The sequence below is a fragment of the Ranitomeya variabilis genome, chromosome 4, assembly GCF_051348905.1.
Source record: "Ranitomeya variabilis isolate aRanVar5 chromosome 4, aRanVar5.hap1, whole genome shotgun sequence".
Taxonomy (NCBI): domain Eukaryota; kingdom Metazoa; phylum Chordata; class Amphibia; order Anura; family Dendrobatidae; genus Ranitomeya; species Ranitomeya variabilis.
The window spans coordinates 220,837,889-220,854,911 of record NC_135235.1 but is presented as its reverse complement, the minus strand read 5'-3'; the positions used below and the strand labels follow the sequence as shown (position 1 = coordinate 220,854,911).

General features: G+C 40.6%; 1 protein-coding gene across 1 annotated transcript; it reads right to left on the bottom strand.

Annotated features, from left to right (window-relative positions):
• Positions 1-6,302: 6,302 nt before the first annotated feature.
• LOC143767790 (chemerin-like receptor 1) lies at positions 6,303-7,978 on the bottom strand. The gene has a single exon (XM_077256310.1). It carries the CDS (start codon positions 7,976-7,978, stop codon positions 6,968-6,970), a length of 1,011 nt encoding a protein of 336 aa, XP_077112425.1. The 3' UTR covers positions 6,303-6,967.
• Positions 7,979-17,023: the final 9,045 nt, after the last annotated feature.

The window sequence follows — 17,023 nt, the reverse complement described above, 5'->3', positions numbered from 1 at the left end:
AGGGTAACAGGAGAAATTTGACCCCAAAATTTATTGTGCAATTTATGCTGAGTAGGATGATATCCCATATGTTGGGGTAAACCACTGTTTGGGCGCATGGCAGAGCTCGGAAGGGAAGGAGTGCCGTTTTGGAATGCAGACTTTGATAGAATGGTCTGCGGGCATTATGTTGCGTTTGCAGAGCCCCCGATGTACCTAAACAGCAGAAACCCCCAACAAGTGACCCCATTTTTGAAACTAGACCCCCCAAGGAACTTATCTAGATGTGTGTTGAGAACTTTGAATGCCCAAGTGCTTCACAGAAGTTTATAATGCAGAGTCGTGAAAATAAAAATAAAAATTTTTTTCCACAAAAAAGATTTTTAAGCCCCCAAATTTTTATTTTGACAAGGGTAAAAAGAGAAATTGGACCCCAAAAGTTGTTTTCCAATTTGTTCTGAGTACACTGATACCCCATGTGTGGGGGGACCATTGCTTGAGCGCATAGCAAAGCTAGGAAGGGAAGGAACGCCATTTTGGAATGCAGACTTTGATAGAATGGTCTGCGGGCATTATGTTGCATTTGCAGAGCCCCTGATGTGCCTAAACAGTAGAAACCCCCCACAAATGACCCCATTTTGGAAACTAGACCCCCCAAGGAACTTATCTAGATGTGTGTTGAGAACTTTGAATGCCCAAGTGCTTCACAGAAGTTTATAATGCAGAGTTGTGAAAATAAAAAAATATTTTTTTTCCCACAAAAAAGATTTTTTAGCCCCCAAGTTTTTATTTTGACAAGGGTAACAGGAGAAATTGGACCCCAAAAGTTGTCCAATTTATCCCGAGTACGCTGATGCCCCATATGTGGGGGTAAACCACTGTTTGGGTGCACGGCAGAGCTCGGAAGGGAGGGAGCACCATTTGACTTTTTGAGCACAAAATTGGCTGTGGCGTTTAGAGACCCCCTGATGTACCTAAACAGTGGAAACCCCCCAAATATAACTCCAACCCTAACCCCAACACACCCCTAACCCTAATGCCAACCCGATCCATAATCCTAATCACAACCCTAAGGATAATCGCAACCCTAACCCCAAAACAACCATAACCCTAATCAGAACCCTAAATCCAACACACCCCTAATCCTAATCTCAACCAACCTCAAACCTAACCCTAATCCCAATACACCCCTAATCCCAACCCTAACCTTAACCCTAATCCCAAACCTAACCCTAATCCCAAACGTAACCCTAATGCCAACCCTAATCCAAACCCTAATCCCAACTCTAACCCTAACTTTAGCCGCAACCCTAGTCCTAACTTTAGCCGCAACCCTAGTCCTAACTTTTGCCCCAACCCTAGCCCTAACTTTAGCCCCAGCCCCAACTCTAACTTTACCCCCAACCCTAACCCTAAATTTAGCCCCAACTCTAACTCTAGCCCTAACTTTAGCCCCAACCCTAGCCCTAACCCTAAATTTAGCCCCAGCCCTAACCCTAAATTTAGCCCCAACCCTAACCCTAAATTTAGCCCCAACCCTAACCCTAGCCCTAACCCTAGCCATAACCCTAACCCTAACCCTAGCCCTAACCCTAGCCCTAACCCTAGCCCTAACCCTAACCCTAAATTTAGCCCCAACTCCTCTAGCTGCCGGCAGGCAGATCATGGCGGGCGCACTGCACATGCACCCGCCATTTTCTTACAGAAGGAAGAAGCCAGCGGCCAGAAGAGGACACAGGAGGACCCAGGGACACCGGTAAGTATGATAGGGTCCCCGAATCCCCCTATTTCTCTGTCCTCTGATGTGCGATCACATCAGAGGACAGAGAATTACACATCGCTTTTTTTTTTTTTTTTGCGGTCGCCGGTAAACAGTTAATTACCGGCAATCGCAAAACAGGGGTCGCTAAAAACTGACCCCGATCATGTTTTTTGGGGTCTCGGCTACCCCCGGCAGCCAAGACCCCAAAGATCTCCCGGGTGCCGGCCGGCGGGCGCACTGCGCATGCGCCTGCCATTTTTTTGCCGAAAGAAGATGGCGGTGCCCATCGGGAGCCACGAGGAGCACCGGGGGAGACAGGTGAGTATCGGGGGGCGATCGGGGACCCCATTTCTCTGTCCTCTGATGTGCGATCACATCGGAGGACAGAGAAATTAAATGGCACATCGCGTTTTGTTTTTTTTTGCGATCGCCGGTAAATGGTTAATTACCGGCCATCGCAACTCGGGGGTCGGTAAAAAAAACCCGAATCATGTTCTCTGGGGTCTCGGTTACCCCCGGTAACCAAGACCCCAGAGAAAATCCAACTCTGGCGGGCGCTATTCACTTTTTCCACAGCGCCGTTGATTAGCGGCGCTGTGGTTTAAGTACCCTTAGCGGCCGCCGTTAAATGGCGTATCGGCGGTCGCTAAGGGGTTAATTAATGGTGAAACAAAATTCTGACATTTTGGTAAACAAACGGATTTGTGTCGCCATTTTTGAAACCTATAACTTTTTTATTTTCCTGCTAACGGAGCTGAGACAGGTTTGCTTTTCCTGTTGTGAGCTGAACTATTTTGAGGTACATGTAACATTTTGATCACTTTTATTGCAAGTGTGGCAGATGTAATAATATATACTGCTATACTGTGTATGGTAGTATTTAGTAAAATGATTGCTCGATGAAGCTCAGCCTGTGGATGAGCTTCACAGGAGGACCAAGATGGCAGGTAAGAGGACATTCAGTAGGACTCTAATTGCCATAATAACCCATTGCATTGAGTGTTTACTTGTTCTCCGGCAGTTTCATCTGGCAGCAGCTTATCTGCCCAGAGAACAAAATGATCTGACATTTTAATTCATCCTTATCTCTCCCAAAATCATCTTTGGTAGGAGAATCGGGAGGTCACACGGCACATTAGATGATCAGTTGATTCCACCAAAAGTTGACATTCATGTGTATGGAGAGTTTTCATTGGTGTTTCGTAGTAGTTTTCATAACATTTTTTATGAGCTGCAGCTGGAGCCAAGTCCGGGTAATTTTAAGGAGTGAACTTCACCCACCTTTCCATTGACTCCCTGTATAAAGAGGAAAGCTTTCACTCAGAAGAAGGGGAGAGGGTGGATCTTGCTGACTGAGGAGCGGGAGCACATTATGGAGAGAACCTCCATGATTGGTTCCCACTACGGATGACAGAGAGTCATGACTAGAGATGAGTAAATAAGACCCTGGTCCAACGGCCAAGTCATCATTCTCCACAACCTCCCAATACCTGCCAAGATCAAGACCTACAATTTTGATTACCCGACTTGTCACGACTTTGTCTTTGTGTCATGTCACAATGAAGATATTGCACAAGGTCAGATAATCAAAACTGGAGCCGGAGAAGCAGGCAGGTTTGCAGGGCTTCCAGCCAGCAGCTCATCTCTGTCACTTTCTTTTAAGATGGGCAGTATCTTTTTACATGTTCTACTTTTTTTGTTTGAGCATACCTACCATTCAAAATAAGCTGTGGTGTGTGTACATGAGGAATGACACAATTTATAGTCATTCCATAAATTGCATTTTGCATTTTTTCAGCAGGTTTTCTCCTCTGCACAGTCTATATCTAATTTTCAGTTGTCTCACAACTAGTGGATGGAGACCAGCTGCTTTTATGTCTCCCATTCACAACACACAGACATTTTGGATTACTACTCTTCTGTCTCTATGTAGCACGCGTTCGGCATCAGCAGAAACATAAGGGAAACTCCAATAGGCTGCTGTAACTTGATCTCTCAGTGAGCTCACAGTCTGATTTTAGCAGCTTTTCAAAGCAAATAATGAGGTCTAGAGGCAGAAAGGTGGAGAAGTGGCTCATGAGAGCAGATAGAAGTAAAAGATGTAGTACATAGTTAATTTTTGGAAAGCTTGTTGAAATGAGTGTCCTGATGGATGACAAATTTGGCTATACCACATCCACATCTATAGAAGCATTTTCATTATTTGTAATATCTGTATATTATACGGCAGAATAGAACCTTATAACAGCTTCGGGTCTTCTCACCAACACCACGGTCACTACACGTTCTCCGGAAGATACATGACATATTCATCAGTTACTTACTTGTCTAACTCCAGGATCAGCTTGTTGTTCTCACTTTTGAGGTTTTTTGCTATGTAAAAATTTTCCCCAGTTAGGTGTCAAATATATAGGAATTTAATAATTTCATCAGATCCTTAGTCAGAGAAAATGTATCATTAGTTGGAAATTATTCTTTACGCTAACTCTTTGAGGACTGAGCCAACTGTAGCATTGTTTGGTTAAAATATTTTTTTATCAACCATAACAATTTTGTTTTTTCAGTGTTTTTTTTAAGTACACTTAAGTAGAAGTGAGCAAATTTTTCACAATTTGGTTCCAATTGCGATCGGCGGTGAATATTGTTTTTGCAATGTTCGCCGAACATAGCCAAACGTCATTGAAGTCAATGGGAGTATAAATGATCGAATATGTTCGGAACCAATCATCAAACATAAATTTGGCACAAATAAGTTACCAATATGGCACGAATATGGCAAATTCTGATTCGGAGACCGATTCCGAACATATTCGTTCAACTCTACACTTAAGTCAACCCTTTCCCACCACAACAAATTTTTATTTTTGCACTATTGTTTTTTTCCCCATCTTTCTTCCAAGAGCCAAGACTTTTTCATGCAGGAGGAGATGTTGTTTAGAAATATTCATTTCATTTTACCATCTAATGTACTGGAAACCAAAACAAATTAATGTGTAGTGAAATGGTAAAATTAAAGGAAAGCACAATTCCTCAGTTGTTTTTTTGGATTTTTTTTTATAGAACTCGTTGTGTATTAATATTGACCCGACGACAAGATCAGTATGAATATTCCGACACCAAATTTGTACATTAATTGCTTTTATCTTACTGAAAATAAAATCAAATGTTTGTAAAAAAAAAAGTTTCTAGGGTTCATGCTGTCATGTATTGCGCTGGGACCCTGAAATCTCATTGTGCCCTTAGTGCTGCAATTAATTGCAGCAAGTAAACGAATAACAGCAGCGATCAGAACATAGCTTTTACAGGCAGATGTCAGATGTCTAACACAGCTGGCACCTGCTGCTTCTCAACTCCCTGCTTTCATTCTCATTTATAATCTTGTGGGAGGAGGAATAGAGTCCTGCTGGGAGATCTTTCCTAAAATGAAAAAGGTTGATAACTGTAAAATACTAAAAAATATTCTAACATTGCAATACATTTTACATATTATCTCAAAAACTAAGAATAGGGTTACTGGTAATAATATAGTTGGAGCTAGGGTTAGTTTTAGGGCCAGGGTTAGTTTTAGGGCCAGGGTTATAAAATAGTTATGTTAAAAAAAAGACACAAAAATATAAAAAAACATATATAACTTTTCATTTTTTATATACCTACTCAAAAAGAGGGAATAAAGCAAAAGAAAAAAATATATATAAAAAATATAATATTTATTAGATTATAATGATTAAAAATATAAGAACAATAAAAACACATGAAGGGAGGAGGAACCAATGCACAAAATATTGGTAATGGGTATAGGGAGTCAATATCATAAGAGCTTCCATACATATATAGTCTATGGCATTTGTAAACAGGTAAATATATTTCTGTGAAGAAACATCATAGATATTTACATAATAAAGTAGGCATAAAAAACAAAGAAGTGTAAAAAAAGTTGTGCTTAACAGTAGTCAGCACCCTGTGGCTCCTGTGACTCCAACGTACGTTTCGCCTAGTGGCTTTCTGAAGGAGTATTATGTTGGAATTTAGTGAAAATGGGAAAAAAAAGGACAAACGATAGTAAAATCTGAAATTTCTTTTAAATAAAATACATGCAGGATAAGGAAATCTATACTGGACAACTGGAAGGAACTCAGTGAGAGAGTGCCCAAAGTCTAAACTTTTTGAGAACCGCACAGGACGGTTAGCAAACCGCTTCTGTAGTACGGAACAGGGGTGGTGGTGAAGCCTTCTCCAAGATCTCTTTGGTTCTGCTCTTGCTTGGCTGGTTCCTCCTCTACTCTGTAACCTTCGACAGAATCCTCTCTGCTGTCACGACTTTGTGGATGTGAAATAGCTGCAAAGTCCCGTCTACTCACTAGAGGAGTGGGCAACAACTGACCACTGCCCTCCTCCAGGAACCCTACTCTGGTTCTCAGTTACCGCCTTCTCTTTATACAAATTGCTAAACAGCGTTGATAGAAGCGAGTTCCAGTTATTACAGTAACAGGCAAATAATGCAATAGCTGACATCCATCACGTCAAGCATGAAACCGGCCTGTCTCTTGAAGTTGCTTCATACTTTCCTGTATGTTACAGGAATTTAAAGAGTTAAATGGCAGAGTTTAAAACTAAAACGAGTCCCCGAGAAACAACGATCTGTTATACGATATTATCAACAGAAAGTATCTAAAAATGATGGCTCTCGGAAAACGAAAAAGCTAAAAAACAAAAAAAGGGAAAACACAACATAAATCAAGATGGTTGATCAAATCTATAGGTTGGAGGAGCAATGTGGCTGGGCAGATGTGATGTATTCTACATTGCTGAAATATGTTTTTTGCCATCACTTTTCTTTGGGGCAATAATCCCCTTAAATTCCAATAAAAAAACAGAACAAACAGGTCGATCTCCAGATCATCCTTATATTGATTTTAGTTTTTGTTGCAAGCAATTTTCTAAATTTTCAACGTCATTCTGGTTATACACTAATTTGTTGTTCATTTTAATAGCTAAGATTGTACCAATGTAATTATTGCTTTCTTTTGATGTCCATGATGGTTTCAATACTGGTTGCCCAAATGTCTTTTCAACAAATAATTGAATTAAAAGAAAAAGTAAAGGTAAATCTCTAAAAGAAACCCAACCATTGGAACACCCGGCTTCTATCACTATGGTTTGAAAAGATGTGCAAACTCTTTAAGGATTAGATGGTCCTTGGACTTGCTCTCCAGGATTTTGAGAGTTTTAAGAAAAAGCTTTTTCCAAAATGGACTGGAAAGAGCCACAGAATTTATCCCTAAAATCCCGACCAATAAATACGTAGAGAAAAGGATTGACGCAGCTGTTCATGAAGGCCGGCAGGCTGGTGGCGATAGGAATCCCAAAGCGAATTCTATTATTTAAATAATAATTTTCGTGATAATATGAATGAAATTCCAAGATGGAGAAAATATGATAAGGAGAACAACATATGAAGAAGGCAATTATCACAGCGATTATGACTTTGAAAGGCTTAAAAGAGGTGGCTATGTGTTTTTTTCGGATACGTAGGGCAATCACAGAGTAACACGTGACAATGATGGTGAAAGGAATACAAAATCCCACAATTAATCTTATCATCACTGTCATTTTTTGCCTGTAAATACCATCTTCTGATGACTCATCAAGTTCAAAATTGTTATAACAAACAAAATGATCATTTTGCTTGATGGTATCTCGAAAAATGAAATGGGGTAAGCTTAATAAAATAGCCATTATCCAGATAGCTGTGACAAAGGTTAAAGCCAGTCTCGGAGTTTGGTGGTTTCGACACCATACTGGGAAGATGACAGAGGCACAACGGTCCATACTGATGGCGGTGAGCAGGAAGACGCTTACATATAGATTGATGAAAGCCACCATGCTGATAAACTTACACATGAAGTTTCCGAAGAGCCAGTTGAAATCATTAGCCATGTAGATGATGCGCAAGGGGAGAAATAATATGAATATTAAGTCGACAATTGATAAATTAAGGAACCAAATGACGTTGACTGTCTTCTTCATCCTGAAGATTGCGATCCAGATAACCAGGCCGTTTCCAATAGTTCCCAATAGAAGCGTCAAACAGTACATCACCAAAACTAAGTAATTTATGGAGGATATTGCATGCTCTTCATCACTTATGTCATAATAATAATAATCGGTGGGATTAGAAGTGCCATTCAGGAGTGGAATACCGGAGGTTGGATACGCCGCTGTTGTGCTGTTCTTCATGACTTTACGTGTCGATAGTTGGACAGTTCTTCAAACAAATCTGCAAATTTAAAATTTAAATATTAAAATAGTATTAAAAATATTTGAAAACTACTTTATGTCCAATGGTCTTAATATAATGGCTTTGGTATTTTATCATTGGCTTTACAGTCTCTAGAGAGCATCTAGAAAAGACAAAGAATGAGAAAAACTTTTCATGCCAACCATTCACTTTGATAAATATTCCTCACACAACATTGTCTAAAGAAAATAAATAACACATTTACATTTTTCATTAGACGATACCTGCCTTTCAAAATAAACTTTTGGGAGACATGAGTTATTCCTACTCCCCTGTCTTTGATGAAGCATGTCTTCATAATCAGCAGAAACATAGGGAAATCTTCAATTGGCGGCAGTAATCTGATCTCTCAGTAAGCTCAAGTCTGATTTTAGCAGTTTCTCTAAGCAAATAATGAGTGGTTGTACTACACCCATATCTATAAAATCTGTTCCATTATGTGCATAGTAACAAAATCATCTCTGTAATAACTGTAGATTATATGGTAGAATAGTAAGCTTATAACAGCTCCGGGTCTTCTCACGCGCCACTACACGTCCTCCGGAGGATACATGACATCTACATCGGCTACTTACTTGCTTTTCTCCAGGATCGGCTTCTTAATTTCACTTTTCTGGTTCATTACAAAATGAAAATCATCTCCAGTTAGGTGTCAAATATATAAAAATCAAATTGTGAAATCAGCTATTTCACCAGATCCCGGAGGCAGAGAAAGTTTCTTACCAGTCGGAAATCCTCTTGTGCCTTAACCCTTTGATCACTGAGCCAACTGTGGCGTTGTTTGTTCGATGCATTTTTTATCCAACATAACTCTTTTTTTTACATCTACGTTGCTGTTTTTTTTGTAAAATGAGTTGTAGATTATTTTTCAGAGTTTTTTTGAGCTGCATATAAGTTAACCCCTTCCGACCTCAGTGAATTTTTATTTTTGCCCTTTCGTTTTTTGTCCTACCTTTTTTTTCAAAAGCCATGGATTGTACATGTAATGGTGAAAACATCATCAGCATTTGTTTGGGGGATATTACTCGTGGGTTTCAGCTATGTACAGAGCTCAGTATAAATGAGTACACCCCTTTTGAAATGTATAATTTGAACCAATATCTCACTCATCGTAAGTACCATCTCCAAAATTTCAACAAGAGTTTCATAGAACATTTTTTAATCCATAACATGAAAGTAAGGTTAATAATACAACTTTCATTACAAAATCTTCAGTGGTACTTCAATTAGTTGAATCAAAAATGAGTACACACCATATCAAAATCTACTACAATGCATAGTTAAATTGGCCAGGGAAGGGGAGTATTTGGCCCTTATAGGAGGAATAGGAGAAACGAGTTAATGTACCATTATTGTTAATGGTTTGTGATTTTATATTTAGATGTAAAATGTTTATGTTGTAACGAATGAGAAAGTTTAATGCGGAATCTAAGAGGTGTAGACTCTGGAATTAATGTCAGCTGTGCAAGAGTTAACTAAACACTATTTAAGATCCTGAGGTTAGATATAGGATTAAGCTGTGACAAAGATCTTAATCGATCGAAACGCGTTGCTTGTACCTTCCTTTTCCGCTGCATGAACATCCACAATGCACAAGGATCTTGCGACTACTATGAAGTTTTAAACTGATAATAAAGATTTGGAATTTTAAAGGAGCTGGAACTACCATTTTTTTCTTCATACTGGTGTCCACTGCACGTCAAGTCAAGGCGAAGTTCCGCGCCCCTGTGGTTGTCGGTGAGCTGGCTGAGGCTAAGCCTCCTTTTTTCCTTTTGCTTTAGCAATAAATTGTCATAAGAACAGCAGACATTGTTAAGCTCAATTAAGCTGTCTGAATGCAAAAATGTGGCTTATTACGAAAATTCCAATGTAAAAAGATAAAATTCTGCTTTCAACAACATTTATGACACAACAATCATAGATGTTTACAGGACAGGAGAACAGAAGGGGGAAGTTAAACAGGATCCCGTTTCTCGGCCCCGCCCATAATCATCATGTGACTCCATGGACACACACACAGCCGGCTTCCTACATCACCGCTCCGGATTTCCAATTCTACCTGGGTTAGGAATGCGGTATCATATCGCACATATCCCCGCTGCACCTCCATAATACAGCTCAGTTCAGTACATAGTATAGTATTTTTTTTCCACTTCCGGCGACCAGCCTAGCTATCTTATTGGCCACATCTCTTTATAGTCCCGCCCCTTCCCTTCTTATATGGGCACGCTGACACTATAGGGCCAGACAAGCGGTGGATGCCGCGTCGGAGAGCACTACAGCTCCAGGTAATGGATTTAGCTCTTGTTTCAATATCCCTGGCCCTTTTTTTCTATTATTATAAGTTGTCATTTCTTATTGCCCCCTTAGCAATCTTCCTATTTGCTCATAGCAGGTTTGCCTACAATTACCATGCTTAATTAATCTTGATATATGAAAGTGGACTAGACTTTCCTATACTACTTGGCACCTACATATGTAGTCCTCTTACTTCACTCTTATCTGTATACAGGATCGTGCAGCGAGTATAATTCCCGTTATTGGCTTTTATTTGATAACCTCCTGGTACGTCCCTTTTTGACCTATTCGGGCACTTCTTCACTTTTTCTTTATAGATTCAATAATAGAGATTGGAATTGGTATTGTGCTTGATTCCTAGCTCTGCCAATATATTCTTATGTGATATTATGACCTTATATTGTTTACTATGTTCTTTGTATATACTATTGTTATTATTTTGTTTGTCATTTTTTCCTTATACTGACACAGATGTCTGTGTTTTTGTAGTAACTGAAGAAGGTCACAATTGACCGAAACGTTTTCCTGTATTTACTACAATAAATTTTTCCTGCTGCATCTTACCTAAAGTTGAGTGCTAGGTCTCTTACTATTAATCTATATGGTTTGGGAACCTGTCCTTAGCACCCCTTCTCTAGTAGTGTTAAATTTTCCTCCATTCAGAGAGAGACCCTGGCTTGTCTCTCTCCCAGCTACAGCTCACATTTTGGCTGGTCACTCCCCAGCTTTAGCACACTCCACTCTGCACAACATCCAGCAGACTGAGGCTGCCGTCACACTAGCAGTATTTGGTCAGTATTTTACATCAGTATTTGTAAGCCAAAACCAGGAGTGGGACAAATAGAGGAAAAGTATAATAGAAACATATGCACCACTTCCGCATTTATCACCCACTCCTGGTTTTGGCTTACAAATACTGAGGTAAAATACTGACCAAATACTGCTAGTGTGACGGCAGCCTGACACAGGGTGAAATCATTTCCTGGTTCTTAATTAAATCTAGCCAGGTGCATCTAATTAAGACCTGCATTGATATAATAATGTAAAAAATTGTAATATTGTATTATTAACAGTGGCCTCTAGGGTTATTTTTGTGACTAATCTTTCAATATAAAAAGGTAAAATTCTTCTTTAAACAAAACGTACAATAGAACAAACATAGTCATTCACAATACAAGAGAGCAAAAGGGGAAGTAGGACACCTTATACTTAGTAATGATCAGAACTTAATGTTGCTGTGTGTCCAGTTTTGGGACCCAGTCCTGCTCAGCCTTTATCCACACTAATGTCACTATGAAGCACGATAAGGCTTTAATAATAGAGGTTAGGACCAGGCCGAATTTGAGTACACCTTGACATTGGTAGGACGGGTTTTACTTTTTTACTTTTATTTTTGACTAAATACCTAATGTTATCTATATGCACTATTGCTTTTTCTTATCTTTTTACAGCAGGGTACTTGTTTAATTTGTAACTGTCTTGGATTTTGTCTGTCTGATAGCCAGTGTGAGCATGCTCCTATTTTCCATGCGTACCAACTTGTACTCCAGTTCACTTTTTTCTGTATATACCACGGTCTTTATTAAAAAATATAGAAATAAAATTAGTAATATTGCAATGTTCACAATGGTCACTAGGATTAGTTTAGATTCCTACTTCCTATCTTTTCAGGAATAGCTTTCAGCAGTTTCTTTATCATCAGAGGCAGGATTACAACGAGAGACGATCTAAGAGGAACGTTTCTCCTTGTGAAGTGCTAAGCCAGTGTTAGGAGACTTATGGGCCATGCAATGCTCCTCTGGGAATTTAAGTATGCAAATAGACTTTTCGGAGAGGAAAACTTGAAGTCTAGCGCCACTTATTAGATCTATCACCACCACCCATCAGACCCTATAGTGAAATTTGCCACATGACTTAGGAATCTAAATCACCCCACAAAATCCATTTTCGTACACAGATGATATCACAGCTGATATCCACCAATCACAATAGGTCATGTCCTATTTGACCCTGCTCATTCTCTCTTCAAATTTATCGTTGGACATGCTCAATAGATGCTTCAATACAAAACTAGGTTTTTATTGGGAGTTTTTCATGTAAAAAAAGGCAACAGAATTATGCAAACAGGACCTTATAGAAATTTGGGGCAAAAAAAGAAGAGTTATAAAATGCATTAATTTATTAGTTTATATTTATTCTGGCCATGAGGTGTTTAAGGCCGGGTTCACATTCATCTTTGCTACACGGCAGTGGCTTTGTCGGAGCTTCCATCTGAAGATCTGAAAAATGTGATTCGAGTGCATCCACGGATGGGACCCTTGATTTCAATTGTTACACACCTGTCCCGGGTCTAGGCTCAGTTCCCTACACCCTAGGTCTGCTAAACTTTCTTGTACTCCACGTCAGGCTTTGCAAGTAGCCTGGCAAGCTCTCATCTGTTGAACTTCTTATGCCTAAGGCCTCCCAAGACACTTGGTATTAAAGGGAATCTGTCAGCAGCTTTTTGCTACCTCATCTGAGAGCAGCATGAGAGACCCTGAATCCAACGATGTATCACTTAGTTTACTGGAAGCAGCGAATCTGACACAATAAGAGTTTTTAGATTTAGCAATGGAGCAGAGCTGAGAAAGCTAGCCCCACCCACACCTGCTTCTGTATATACAATGGTTATAGACTCTGAGCTGCTTATCACAGAAGGGGATGGAGTGAACCAGGAGGCATACACTGCTGTGTGCAAGCAATGAAAAGCTCCTGGTGCTAAAACAAACACAGCAAATAAACAAAAGCACAGAGCTTGATAAGAGAGGCGTCGCTGAAATCTGTGTTTTAAACCCTATAGCATGCTGTTTTCAGATTTCATAGCAAAAACCTGCTGACAGATTCCCTTTAAGACTTTCTAGTAAGACTTTTAGTTATTCGATGCACAAATCCTGTCCACAGTCTGCAGGATTTTTCCTGCCAGCCTGTGGTTTCTAGTCCCCGAGTTACCTGTCTAAGGCTTTAAGTACCATTACTAACTCCAGGACATCTCCTGTCTGCCTGCAACTTTCAATAAAAACTGCTAGCTGTCTTCGGTCTCCATGACATCTCCGATCTGCCTGCATATTCCAGTAACTTTGCTACCTGTCTCAATTCTCCCAGACATCTAATTTCTTTTTGCAGCTTCCGTTAACCATGCCTCCTGTTTGCGGTCTCCAGGATTTCTCCTGTCTGCCTGCGGCTTCCAGCAATTGTAGTACTGGTCTGTGATCTCCAGTACATCTCCTGTCTGCCTGTGGCATCCAGTAACCCTGCTGCCTGTCGGAGGTCTCAAGGATGTCTCCTGTCTGCCGGCGGCTTCCAGCAATTTTGCTTCCGGTCTGTGGTCTCCAGGACATCTCCTGTCTGCCTGCGGTCTTCAGGAAGTCTCCTGTCTGCCTGCAGCTTCCAGTAACTCTGCTACCTGTTTTCCAGTTGCAGCACATACCTGGAGCACCGACGGCCATGGCCCGCGTGTCCACCCAGACCTTGAACTGTGAGGATTCGCACCTTTTACAATGAAGTAAATATAGTCACTTTGTGCCCAGTTATATATCCTCCAATGCTGTATCATTTACGTTTTGAAGGGGGCACAAAATCGTGTTTGACTAGGATTTTGTCTGCCGCAAAAAGGCGGACACTGTTGAAAACGAGATCAGCCAGGACACAAAGTGATTGTCTGCTTCATTAAAGTCAATGGCTCCATCGTCTGATACATCTGAATCCTTTTTTTAGGGCTTTAGGCACTGCAAGTCCTGATGGAACTACTGATGTGTAGCAAAAAAGTGATGTAAACAGAGGTCGAGCGAATTCCACTAAATGTATTTTGCAGTCTGCTTTGTTGATGAATGCGTTGCAATGTGAACCATTTTATGTATTAGTACAGTTTTGTATCCTAGGGCGTTTCGTAAATACATATACTGCAATCTGGGAAAGAATAAAAACTGCAGAAAACAAGTGCCACCAAAACCCACTGCCCTGTAATTAGGATGTGTTACAAGTTACAGTTCTTACAGCTTAGTAGGTAAGAAGAAATAATAAAGACTCAAAAGAGATTTCTAATCCTTGGAATTTCAAATGTTTTTCCATTTTAACATCTGTTCTTAGCAAACAACAGTGAGATTTATAAAACTCCTCCACTTGCATTTATATTTTTGGTTCGATTTACATTGGCTCATCATAGTGATATTATTCATTACTGAAGTTCCAGGGGGGCCCCCGGGTTGCAGTTGTTCGGCTTCATAGTGATGTTCACAATTTTTATTGTATTAATAGATTTCCATTTATTTCATTTTTATGTGTTCTCTAAGAATTCTTTGTTCTCATATTTAAACTGCATTCCAGAACTGCAGTGATGTCTGACACTAATGGAGCCAAAGGATGAAATGAAATTACAATGTAGATATACGTGGCATTTAGGTTCTGTATAACGCTCTTAAGGACTGTCTCCTCTAAAGGCGTAACTGGTCCCCTTTTTCTGCCCTTCCCTGGCCCCCTGCAACACAAGTATCTTCTAACATAGTAGAACCCAGTTGCAACTGCTGCCTCCTTTTTAACCCTTTAGTGACAAGGCCAAATTTTTCAAATCTGCCGTGTCACTTTATGTGGAAATAACTCTAAAATGTTTCCATATATCCCAGTGATTTTGAGATTCTTTTATCTGGACATTTTATTTTTTATGATGATGGTAAGTATAGGTCAATATGATTTCCAAGGTATAGTGTGAAGTCTCCACAATCAGTGACGGTTTGGGGAGCCATGTCATCTGCTGGTGTAGGTCACTGTGTTTTATCAAGACCAAAGTCAGCGCAGCCATCTACCAGGAAATTTTAGAGCACTTCATGCTTCCCTCTGCCGACAAGCTTTTTGGAGATGGAAATTTCATTCTCGAGCAGGACTTGGCTCCTGTCCACACTGCCAAAAGTACCAATATCTGGTTTACAAACAACAGTATCACTGTGCTTGACTGGCCAGGAAACTCGCCTGACCTTAACTCCATGGAGAATCAAGAGGAAGATGAGACACCAGACCCAACAATGCAGATGAGCTGAAGGCTGCTAACAAAGCAACCTGGGCTTCCATAACCCCTCAGCAATGCCACAGACTGATCTCCTCCATGTCACGCCGCATTGATGCACTAATTGATGCAAAAGGAGCCCTGTTGTGAAATTGGATTCTGGGCTCCCCCGGTGGCCACTTGTGGAATTGTACTTGTGTGCATCATCCCCTCTGTTCACCTGCTCCTATCAGGATGTGGGAAACGCTATATAACCTTGCTCCTCTGTCAGTTTCATGCCGGTCAACAATGTAATCAGAAGCCTTTCTGTGCATGTTCCTGCTACTAGACAACTCCCAGCTAAGTTGGACTTTTGTCCTTGTGTGTTTTTGCATTTTGTTCCTGTTCACAGCTGCTGTTTCGTTACTGTGTCTGGAAAGCTCTTGTGAGCGGAAATTGCCACTCTGGTGTTATGAGTTAATGCTAGAGTCTTAAAGTAATTTCTGGATGGTGTTTTGATAGGGTTTTCTGCTGACCATGAAAGTGCCCTTTCTGTCTTCTTGCTATCTAGTAAGCGGACCTCGATTTTTGCTAAACCTATTTTCATACTACGTTTGTCATTTCATCTAAAATCACCGCCAATATATGTGGGGGCCTCTGTCTGCCTTTTGGGAAAATTTCTCTAGAGGTGAGCCAGGACTGTCTTTTCCTCTGCTAGGATTAGGTAGTTCTCCGGCTGGCGCTGGGCATCTAGGGATAAAAAAACGTAGGCATGCTACCCGGCCACTTCTAGTTGTGCGGCAGGTTTAGTTCATGGTCAGTATAGTTTCCATCTTCCAAGAGCTAGTTCTCATATATGCTGGGCTATGTTCTCTCGCCATTGAGAATCATGACAGTTTGACCGGCCCAAAAAAAAGGGTTAAATTACTGGCTGAGAAAGGAGAGAAAAAAGAAGTCTGCTACAATTTTTTTTTTTTTTTTTTTTTTTTTTCCCTCTAGTTCTGAGTGTGCTCTTAATTGAATCACTTGCTAGTCTGCCTATACTGCAGCCTTCCTCTCTTTCTCTCCTTCTTATCCTTGAATGGCTCTGTGTTCACCTGTTTCAAATGGATCTTCAGAGTGTAGCTACAGGTTTGAATAATCTCGCCACAAAGGTACAAAATTTGCAAGATTTTGTTGTTCATGCACCTATGTCTGAGCCTAGAATTCCTTTGCCTGAATTCTTCTCGGGGAATAGATCTCACTTTCAAAATTTTAAAAATAATTGCAAATTGTTTTTGTCCCTGAAGTCTCGCTCTGCCGGAGACCCTGCACAGCAGGTCAGGATTGTAATTTCCTTGCTCCGGGGCGACCCTCAAGACTGGGCTTTTGCATTGGCACCAGGGGATCCTGCGTTGCTCAATGTGGATGCGTTTTTTCTGGCCTTGGGGTTGCTTTATGAGGAACCTCATTTAGAGCTTCAGGCGGAAAAGGCCTTGATGTCCTTGTCTCAGGGGCAAGATGAAGCTGAAATATACTGCCAAAAATTCCGCAAATGGTCTGTGCTTACTCAGTGGAATGAGTGCGCCCTGGCGGCGATTTTCAGAGAAGGTCTCTCTGATGCCATTAAGGATGTTATGGTGGGGTTCCCTGTGCCTGCGAGTCTGAATGAGTCCATGACGATGGCTATTCA

Coding starts and splice junctions, on each gene's coding strand:
- LOC143767790 (XM_077256310.1), bottom strand. CDS start 7,978: ATGAAGAACAGCACAACAGCGGCGTATCCAACCTCCGGTATTCCACTC.